Genomic DNA, 11,153 nt, shown 5'->3' on the forward strand with positions numbered 1-11,153 from the left:
CCGGTAAGCCGGCTGCGAAACCACGGGCGTAAGGGTGACGCAACTGAACCTGAACCATTGCTTCGCGGCTCAGCAGCTGCTATACCAAGCAGCCACTGAGTCGTTGTCGGACATCGCTGTCATATCGGATCCCTACCGCATCCCTCCCGGAAACGGTAATTGGGTTGCGGATAAGTCCAGTTTGGCGGCCATATGTACGACGAGCAAGTTCCCGGTTCAGGAGGTTGTCTCAACCTCAGAAGAAGGGTACGTAGTTGCTAAGGTAAACGGAGTGTTCTACTGCAGTTGCTATGCTCCGCCACGTTGGTCTACCGAAAGGTTCACCCAGATGGTCGACCTCCTATCCATGGAGCTAACGGGCCTAACGCCGTTGGTGGTGGCGGGCGACTTCAACGCTTGGGCTGTTGAGTGGGGAAGTCGCTTCACGAACCAGAGGGGCCAGATCCTGTTGGGGGCTTTTGCAAAGCTCAACCTAGATCTGGCCAACGTTGGGAACAAAAGTACATTTAGCAGAAATGGTGCGGAGTCGATCATCGACGTGACGTTCTCCAGCCCAGGACTGATCAAGAACTGGAGGGTAGACGATGGCTACACTAATAGTGACCACCAGGCGGTCTGTTATAGTGTAGACAACAACGAGAGGCGGCAAGCGACGGGTAGAGCCAACACTCCGACCGTTCGCGGGTGGAAGACATCGCACTTTGATGCCGAGGTATTCGAAGAGGCAATGAGAAGGGAGCGCGAGGGGGGCAGTTGGCTCCGCCCGACTGCTGACCAACTAGTTGCTATGCGATCGCGGGCGTGCGACGCCACCATGCCTAGGACTCGCCAACCTAGGAATGGAAAGCCACCGGTTTACTGGTGGACGGACGCGATAGCCGACCTTCGCAGTGCGTGCCTCCGTGCAAGACGGAGGATGCAGCGTGCGCGAAACGAAGAAGAGAGGACAGAGCGCCGCGCAGCATTCAGTTCGGCAAGATCGATGCTAAAGAGTGCGATAAAGGCCAGCAAGAGGGCCTGCTTCGATAGGCTATGTGCGAGTGCCAATACAAATCCGTGGGGTGACGCCTACAGGATCGTAATGGCCAAGACTAAAGGCGCGCTGGCGCCTGCAGAGCGATCACCAGCGATGCTGGAGCGTATCATCGAGGGACTCTTTCCACGCCACGAGCCAAGTCCTTGGCCTCCGGCAGTCGAGTCTCACGTCCGACGTTCCAGTATCTCAGACATAGACCAGAGATGGTCGGCCAACCTGCCGAGCATCCAATCCGTGAGCGACGACAGCCGTGTCGAGGCAGGGGAGGAGGCAAGGGTTACGAATGAGGAACTCATCGTGATCGCCAAATCCCTAAAGGTGAGCAAGGCACCGGGACCGGATGGTATCCCTAACCTGGCGATCAGGCTGGCGATAAAAACGGCCCCCGGGCTGTTCAGGGCAGTCATGCAGAGGTGCCTGGATGACTGTCTCTTTCCGGACAGGTGGAAGCGGCAGAGACTGGTCTTATTGCCGAAGGCTGGGAAACCGCCAGGGGACCCATCGGCATATAGGCCTATCTGCCTGCTGGACACCGCGGGCAAGGTGCTTGAGAGGATCATCCTCAACAGACTGGTGAGGTACACGGAGGGTGTACACGATCTGGCAAGTAACCAGTTCGGCTTCCGGAAGGGCAGGTCCACGCTGGACGCAATCTCTTCCGTCATCAAGACGGCGGAGGTAGCAATCCAGCGCAAGAGAAGGGGAATACGCTACTGCGCAATCGTCACGCTCGACGTGAAGAATGCGTTCAATAGTGCCAGTTGGGACTCCATAGCGCTCGCGCTCAGGAGCATCCATGTACCGATGTCGCTGTACAAGATTCTGGAAAATTATTTCCAGAATCGAGTACTTGTTTACGACACGGAGGAGGGTCAGAAGTGCGTCCCAATTACCGCAGGAGTTCCGCAAGGTTCTCTCCTGGGCCCGGTGTTGTGGAATGTCATGTGTGACGGAGTGTTGAAACTCAAGTTCCCTGTAGGGGTTGTGATCGTCGGCTTTGCAGACGACATAACGCTGGAGGTTTACGGCGAGTCTATCGAGGAGGTCGAGTTGACGGCCGCGCACTGTATACGCAAGGTCGAGGACTGGATGCGCTCCAGGAATCTGGAGCTCGCGCATCATAAGACGGAGGTCACGGTTGTGAACAACCGTAAATCGGAGCAACAGGCGGTGGTCAGAGTCGGAGACTGCACCATCACCTCGAAGCGATCCCTGAAGCTCTTGGGGGTTATGGTGGACGACAAGCTCACGTTCGGGAGTCACGTCGACTATGCCTGTAAGAGGGCCTCATCGGCTATTGCAGCACTATCTCGTATGATGTCCAATAGCTCAGCGGTTTATGGCAGCAAGCGAAGACTTCTTGCCAGCGTGGTTTCGTCCATACTTAGGTATGGTGGGCCAGTGTGGTCCAGAGCGCTAGGTACTAACAGTTACCGTGGTAAACTGGAAAGTACCTACAGGCTCATGTGCCTGAGAGTTGCGAGTGCGTATCGTACGGTGTCATACGATGCAATCTGTGTCTTGTCCGGCATGATGCCTATCAGCATCGCCATCAAGGAGGACAGAGAGTGTTTCGACCAACGTGACACAAGGGGCATACGAGGTACCAGAAGGTCATTCTCGATGCTCCGCTGGCAGCGGGAATGGTCCAACTCCACAAAGGGCAGATGGACGCACCGACTCATACCGGAGATATCCGGCTGGGTCGGGAGACGACATGGTGAAGTGAACTTCCACCTGACACAAATCCTGTCAGGCCATGGTTGTTTCAGGCAATATCTGCACAGGTTCGGACACGCGGTGTCCCCCATGTGTCCCGAGTGCGTGGAGGAGGAGGAGACTGCTGAGCATGTCTTCTTCGTATGCCCCCGTTTCGCAAGAGCGAGGAGCAACATGATGGCTGTGAGCGGGCCTGGCACTACTCCGGACAATCTAGTCCGGAGGATGTGCGACGACCCGGACATCTGGAACGCGGTCTGTGCGGCCGCCTCTCAGATTGTTCTGGAGCTGCAACGTGTGTGGCGGGTCAACCACCAACACGCCAGTGGTAGCTAATTACCAGTCTCCAGGTAGTTAGCTAGGAGGTTATAAGAGTAAAGAGGGTGCATCACGCACAAAAGCCACTCCCCGACGTAATACTTAACCGTCGTTCCGGGAAGACCAGGGCTGGAGACTGGAGGGGTTTTAGTGGGTCGGGACAGGGATCAGTAGGTGTCTGGGCGAGTGTAACTACCCCAGCATCTCTCCCCTAGTCTCATCCCCACACCCTGAGTTCTCTTCTCAGGTGTCTGTTTGCAGATTTCCCCGCCACCTTTAAAAAAAAAAAAAAAAAGACCTCTTTTGCGAAAGGCGAACTTTTTTGAGTAAAATAATTGACCTCGTAGGCACACAACCTCTTTTGAAGTAACTTACTAAAACTTTTATATAAAACGTGTACTGTTACAAGATAGAGGAGCTGTTTTCAATGGAGGTTAGCATTAGTATGTGTGTAAAAAGAATGTCATGAATGTCATGTCATGAGTCATATACACACACATACACACACATACATACACAAACACATATACACACTCATACGCACATACACACATACACACATAGACGCACACATAGACGCACATACATACACACATCTCTGAGTGAATTTCCCACGGCACATTAACGAACGTCTATTAATTACGTAACGCAAATAATTACCTTCTCGGGCCCCGCTCTTAAATCACTCACTTTTTTGGACCCTTAAGCTGCCGCCACTCGGACGCTAATACCCTTAGTTTCTAAGTCATAGTTGATTGCAAAAAGCATTTTTTCATCATAACGCGGGATTGTACTGTCAAAAGCTATAACATAGAGACCCTGAACTACTCCGTCATGCCCGAATAGTTCATAGCCTACTATTCAGTGATGAAAAAATGCTTTTTACAATCAACTAAGACTTAGAAACTAAGGAAATTAGCGTCCGTTTGGCGGCACCTTTAGCATTGTTTTTATGTGTTGTCAAACTTTTCAACCCCGCTTTCAAACGTTACATACTAATTGGATGATCCCTTACATGTTTTCTTGCACATTTCCGATCACGAAAGTTAATTTGGGGCTATTAAAAAAAATAAAAATTTTGATTCGATTTTATGCACAATTCGATTTTACGTACATTTCAAAAACGAGAATGTGCGTAACATCGAGGTATACCTGTATCATATTTTAGATTATTTTTTCAATAACTTGAAGAACGTAAAAGTTAAAAAGAGGCAAGTGGAATCATAATGTCAATATTTTTCCTTGAAGTTAAGCTCATGTACTATAAACTCTTGTAGGTTCCATTTATCCCGATCCACCCATATTAAAGTACGGCGAGCATATGTTACAGTAGGCTTTTATATATTAAGGATACTTGCTTTCTTGTGTTAAGAGATAGAGAAATGATTTATTTGGTAAAGTTTTAGAACTTGCTAAAATATGAAACTTTGCTGAACAAACAAAATGCCTATCTTAATTGGGAACAGAGTTACAGAGTATTTTATGTAAAAGCTACTTAAAAGTTAGTTTTTTTGTACTTAACTTTTGTTAGTTACATTTTACAAGAAAACGTTGTACTGAAGCAGCGTTTTTGTTGAAGACCACACATCTCCAGGACTTTTCATTTGACACTATTTGTTTTTTGAAATTCCTTTAAGCCAACTTTGAGAAAAAGAGTGAGTTTCAACAGTCGCTTGATAACTTTTCTTTATATAACTTTTGAACCATGTGTTTAATTATTACGAAATTTTTAACGTAAAGGTTTTGGAGACAGCTCGTTCATTTGACACCGATTTTATTAAAATTGGTTGTGTGGTTTTTGAGGTAATGATGTTTAGTGATTTTTACATTTTGATACATAACCTCTAAACTAGAAATTTCATTACGATGAAATTCAATAGCAACCTATGGCGCAACTAGACCTTTCATTTGCAATTAATTTCACGAAAATCGGTCTAGTCATCTCTGAGGAAAGTGAGTGAGAAAAAAAAACACACACACACACCGCCAAGGTGTCGTACACAAATTACGTAACGCATAAAGGGGGAAAGGGAAGGCAATTAGTTGAGGCCGTTACGTAGCTGTGATGTTTGCTTAAAATTGAAAATTTGAAGGGAGGTCATGTTATTCAGCATTACGTAATTTAATATAATATTCCGAGGGCTACTTTCTAAAATTAAAGAAACCAGTAAGAACATCCTCTATATGATTTTTGAGGAGCTCAAGAGCTTCAATTTGCACTTAAGAACACCATGATCGGATATTTTGTTCTGCTTGAAAAGTGTGCCAGATTGTGATATTGTTATTTATATTTACACACACATACAGGCTCACATACGCACGCATACATACATTGCTTAAATCGTCGATCTGAGTCGATTGGCCCCCTACAGGTTAATTTTTTGTTTAATGTTGAATTTCCATGTAAAAAAATACGCTTTTATCAACATCCTAAAATCTAAGCCATCAATCGAGAATCCGCTCGGTAGCATTCTAGGGGAGCCCAATAGCTCTCATTTGTACCTGAGAATATTAAAATCGAATATTGCGTTCTATAAGAAAGGTACGTTTATATTTAGCGTTTTCTGCTCTGTTCGTCTTGCTGAATCGAATTGCCCTCCGGGACTTGGATTTTATTTTGAGGTTTTCGGTCGATTTTATGATCTTTATTTAAGTACTAACTGAATGTATCCGGCCTTGCTCGTGTAAAATTTTCTGCTTTTTCTATAATTATCCTTATTTTTATATATTTTTCAACAACCTCAAATAATATTATGTATTTCTATTTTAGTTACAAACTTGTTTATATACCACATTTTTCGTTTCACCATCAGGAGCTAAAATGAATGAAATTGCAGGTGAGCCAACCCTCGAGCAAACGACATATAATTGACCGTGGCAAAAACACGGTGCTCTCACATCTACTCCACATTGTCCAATCGATGACTGTTACTTATTTAAAGTAATAGAGAACGCAATTCTTACATGGAATTGAAGCCACTTTAAATTAAACGGTAGATATGAAGGTTTAAATTTAGGTTCAAAAACTGTTTTACCTTCGCCCTTTCCTATCAAGATTGTTACCGCAATCATACTTAAGTACTTAAAACTTAAGTATTTTATTGCTACCTTATTATACACACATACTAATTATCAATATACACTTTAATTTTTAGTTAACAGCTACCACAGAAATTATAAACCTAAATGAGCTCAAATTGCACTGAAATAACATCAATAGTCTAAGCTCACCTCTGATAGTGAAAATCAATGCTTGCTATGTCTTCTTGTACTACTTTTCTGTGCAAACAATATCAATATCATCCTTATGGTTGAACATCAGTCTTCATGCCTTAATTAACAATTTGAAGATACTATCTTCTATCTTTTTTCCTAAAGTTTTGAATCACTTTTAATGCAGAAAAACAACCCTCACCATACCAAACGTTCGGACACCTGTTCTCGGTTTTAAGGAGTCAACTCTAATCTATAAACCTAATATCGGGGAGTATTTGAATATTTGCTTCTCTTTTTCACAGCGTTTCAGATACCAGAGGTCGCCATCTTGAATTTGAAATAGCTTCGGGCACCCGTTGTCATTTTCTGAACACCTCTATCTTGAAATATCTACATTATTAAAATATTTTATTCAGTGTTACACAGCTTGGCAGGAAGTAGAAATCGCGAATATGATTAATTAATAACGTCCAAGCCTTCTTCTCTATTTTAGCAAGCTTCCCAAAAAATGTAAGTCGTCATGTGGGATTTATAAATTGGCGCCGGACATGAATATTTGGATTTTGGACGTTATCTCGTTACCGAAAACATACAGATTGCAGAGCATATATTCGTTTTTCGCAAAATTCCCGGAAGTCGCCATCTTGAGTTTGAAAAATGTCGTTGGACTTTTATTTTCTGGTTCCGGAAGACGTTGAAGTGTTCGGAGTTTGAATCAAAGCCGATTTCTAAATTCTCCTTATTTTCGTGTACAAAATGTGTTTAAATCTGTATAAATAGCACTTAATTGCAACAACAATGAAATAACCAACATGCTAAACTTTTAAGATCGATGAGAAAGTTCATTTTTTGTTGATTTTTTGGAAGTCATAGCTTGAGTGTTCGAAATTTGATGCATTACGGTATGCGGTGTTGTTTTGGGAGCATAATTGAAGATTTTTTTGTTTAATTTTTGAATCTGACCGCAAAGTGAACATATGAAACTTTGTTTTTTTTACATTGTACTAATCACTAACGCCTTGGGGAGGCTGGGGAGGCACGGTCATTTCTGAGCACGCGATTTCTGTTTGCTGTATTTTTATTTTAAATTATCAGTGTTATTCACAAAGAGAAAAAGCAAAAATAGTGGAATACAGTAGAACTGTGTGTGCCGTGTACGAATGTGATAAAGGAACCTCATCTGAGTGAATGAAATGATTGAATGTTCTTGAAAACAAATATGTGTCTAGTTATGTGTGTGGTTTCAAGCTATAGGTGTGAACAAGATAGCGCAAGTACGTTTTACGAGAAGACGGGTGAAAAACGCTATAGCAAACATCAATACGAACAACATGATCAAGCGAGTGATGAAGGAGGGAGAGCGAGACAGAAAAAACAGCTAAGTATCCTATGCCAATTCTTCTGCTCTTCTGCATTTTTTCAAATTGCTGCGACGTTGATTGCTAAGATGGTGTTTTGGTAGGTAGTGGTGTTCATATTCGCTACGCCGCAAATTAATACTGCGCTGCGACTTGCGTGTGGGATGATGAATAGTAGGTTGCCCCTCCCTCTTCCCAACATTCCTATGACCACTTCCTTTGTACAAAGAACACGCATGCCAAGTTTGGTAGAAATCGGTTCAGGCATTCAAGAGTTATGCTGGAACATACACACATACATACAAAACTTGTTTTTTCTATAAATAGAAGATAACGAATCCAAAATATCCGCATCAAACTCAGTATAAAATTTAAATCATTTGAATATTTGAAATTTCTTAAGAGTTCACAAACATAACAATTAAATAGCAATTCGTTTTATCTGTCTTTTTCGTGGATATTGGAGTGGAACAATTGCAAGGTATTGTTCGTAGGCCCTCAGTACCTGTGTGAAGAAAGCGGAAAGAATGTTCTGGTATTAGAGTGTGAAAATACAGATGGCGTCTTTCAATTTGCCCTCCTAGTCCCTATTCTTATAACCTGCACAGAGAATTTTCATTCTTTTTCAGCATAATTTAGGCCTGACTTAAGCCTTGTAATAAAAATATGAATCTAATAAACACAGCACCGCTCTATAAGTCCCATTTTGGGCTTTGTAAGTCTTTATGGTCCGGACCTAATACCAGCGTAAAAAATGGTAACGTAAAACCTAACATCACGTAAAACCAATACTCCTGATGGTATCAATTTTCTCAAACATGGCCCACAAAAATATACCAGCTTTAGTAGTTTACGTCTTCAATTTTAGTAAGAGTTTTTTAAAGAGTAGATCTTACTCTTGTCAAAATTGTTTCCTACTTTTTTGCATTTCAACTAATGTAGAAGCATGAACACGCGTAGCCCAAACTTTATGTCTCTCTCGGTTTCTACAAATCCATGTTAATCCCGGTTCATTCCGGCAGCAGCAGGGAGACACTGTTGGTTCCAGTACAGCCAGACACGAACGCCTTCCATTGCTAGTACGTGAATCCAACCAATGAAAGGATCTCACATCGTACGAAACCACGTACTAAAACACTCTGGGTAACAAATTCGACAAAGACTTGCAGGTACCTACCGGCTACAGCATCTAGCAGCAGCAACAGCGAAAACAACAGTAAAGAAACTCCGTTTTACTCATATCCTGAAAGATTTAGCTAATCCATTTGTGGCAGGTGAAACTGAGAGTACCAGTACAACAAACGTTCCGGAATCCGGCCGAGACGGAGCAACATAAAAAACGCTCTATGGAACTCACGTACCGCATGACAACGATGATGGTGATGTGGCGAAAACTGCATGCCATGGCAGACGAGAGCAATTTTCCCTAGCAAGGTAAGGTAATGCCAACTGTTTATCCATTATTTCGGTTGATGATTCTGTATGGCTTTTTCCGTGAAAACGTAATTGAAGATTACGGTAGTTTACTGCCTATGCTGTGTGGAGTGTTTTTGTGTACGAATTTTCAGTCCTGCTGACTGCTGTGAAATGAAAAATTATGTTCTCCTCTTACGAAACGAACGAACTGGGCGAAATTGTATTTTTAATCGAGATCGTGTTTACCTGCCCGATATCTAAGGCGTGCTAAACGCATAAAAAGTACTGAACCTTTTGACACTTTGCCCTTCCAGGTTGGACCGTCGCACATAGGAGTATTTGAGCCAAAAAGCTGGTCAAAAGTCCAAGTCGCTCTTTTTTGGTAGTAATTGGATAGATTTATATCAAAAACGTGTTATTTTCGTATGATCAATACAAAAAAGGTGACATCCAATATATAAAATATTACTTTAAATTCGCTTTCTTCATTTTTGTAGTGTCTTTTTACACATGATTTAAAACAAAGATTTAAAAATTTCCATATAAATCTTCATTCAATAAAATGGCAATAAAATAAAAAAGAGGAACCAGGAGGAAGATTTTTCTTTTCGTATATTTTCAGAAGGCTTTGACCTTTCCGTCAATGAATAAAGCTTCGACGGGACTTGCGCGGAAGGTTACTAAATTATATAATTATTTTCACAATATTATGGCTTTTTCGCGGTCGGCTTTAACAATCACTTATTTCGTAAACAATCCATGATTATTTTTTGCATTCAACGTTTTAAATATTGCAAAACATTTTACTTATCTAGTAGATCATGTCCTGTGAGAGAGAAAAACTTTTTGACAAAATTTTTCAATTTTTTACCCCACCCGAGCAGTAGCACGTATTTTTTAAACTGACCAAAAAACTGTGGAATAACTTTGAAATATAACAGTTTGGTTTATGTGATAAGACACAAATGGGTTCTTGGATAGCATGAGGGTATGTTCCAACTGAAATCAATTAAAAATAATGGAAATCGTGTATTTTGTATGTTGGACTTTTGGCCAACTTTTTGGGTCAAATACTCCTATGTGCGTCGCTTCCATTCTAGCCGTGTCTAGTAAAGTTCAGAAAGAAGATCAGCGCAAAAATATTTTCCATTTTGCACGTTCGACCTGGTTGCTTCCGCTTGCGCTCATCCAACGTAAAAGATAGTCCTGTACCTTCACCACACGAAGCAGCCCCGTTCTTCTCACCCCCTGCAACGATTTCGATTGCAACGTGAGAATATCGTGTAACTCGGCAGGATTCCTTTTCCATGGCAAAGCACAAAGTTTTTCACGTTGTCCTGCACTATTTGTCTTCTTGGCGTGAGCAAAGGGCAAAATTACCTCTGCGCTCTCATTATTCCGACAAATATTGTGCCTTACTTATCTCATTACGAAATATCCTACCGCCAATGCCACGCCACCACTTCAAGCTGTTTGTTTCTTGTCATGTTCTTTTTCAACTGTTTTATTATTGTTCTGTAAGTCTGGGCTGGGTAGAGATTGCAATATAGGTGCAGCAAAAAAATGGAATTATAAATAAACCACTGACATTTGGATGAGAAATCGAAATGAGATAATTATTTTTTCCATAAGAAATGAGAATATAAGAATGAGAAAAAAGTTAGATCAGTTATTTCAATAAAGCATGAGTGTGAAAACTTCATCTAGACTAATAAAAATTTTCTGCTTGGATGAAAATCATTTGCTTCTGAATTTTTCAACATTCTCCATACATTTTTGATAATTATAGTTGTTCTAATACAGGTACTTTTCGTCATAACGTAACCTGCTTTACAACGTAACTTTTTCATAACATTAATCTGTATAATGTAATACTTAACTTCATACAACATAATTTTTAGATATTTAAATTTAAATGAACTTTATATGTACTATCTGAAAAATGAACAAGTCAGAAAATCACACATAATTTGTCAAAATTATGTCTATGCTACCGGCGCTACTGGCTATACCACTTTCTATTTTCTTAATCAAATTAGATATTGTTGTGGGTCCAATCTATTGAGCTGTGATTGGTTGGTATTTGTCTG

General features: G+C 41.8%; 1 protein-coding gene across 2 annotated transcripts in view; it reads right to left on the reverse strand.

Annotated features, from left to right (window-relative positions):
* Window positions 1-11,153, reverse strand: part of LOC129722123 (uncharacterized) — a 279,868-nt gene that overhangs the window by 210,880 nt on the left and 57,835 nt on the right. The window contains exon 2 of one of the 2 annotated variants that reach the window (XM_055675369.1): window positions 8,090-8,152. The exons of the other annotated variant lie outside the window; for it this stretch is intronic. Within the exon in view, the coding sequence (XP_055531344.1) occupies window positions 8,090-8,152 (63 nt within the window). The remainder of the gene's footprint in view (window positions 1-8,089; window positions 8,153-11,153) is intronic. 2 annotated transcript variants of the gene reach the window in all.

Source organism: Wyeomyia smithii, chromosome 2 (assembly GCF_029784165.1).
Source record: "Wyeomyia smithii strain HCP4-BCI-WySm-NY-G18 chromosome 2, ASM2978416v1, whole genome shotgun sequence".
Classification (NCBI taxonomy): domain Eukaryota; kingdom Metazoa; phylum Arthropoda; class Insecta; order Diptera; family Culicidae; genus Wyeomyia; species Wyeomyia smithii.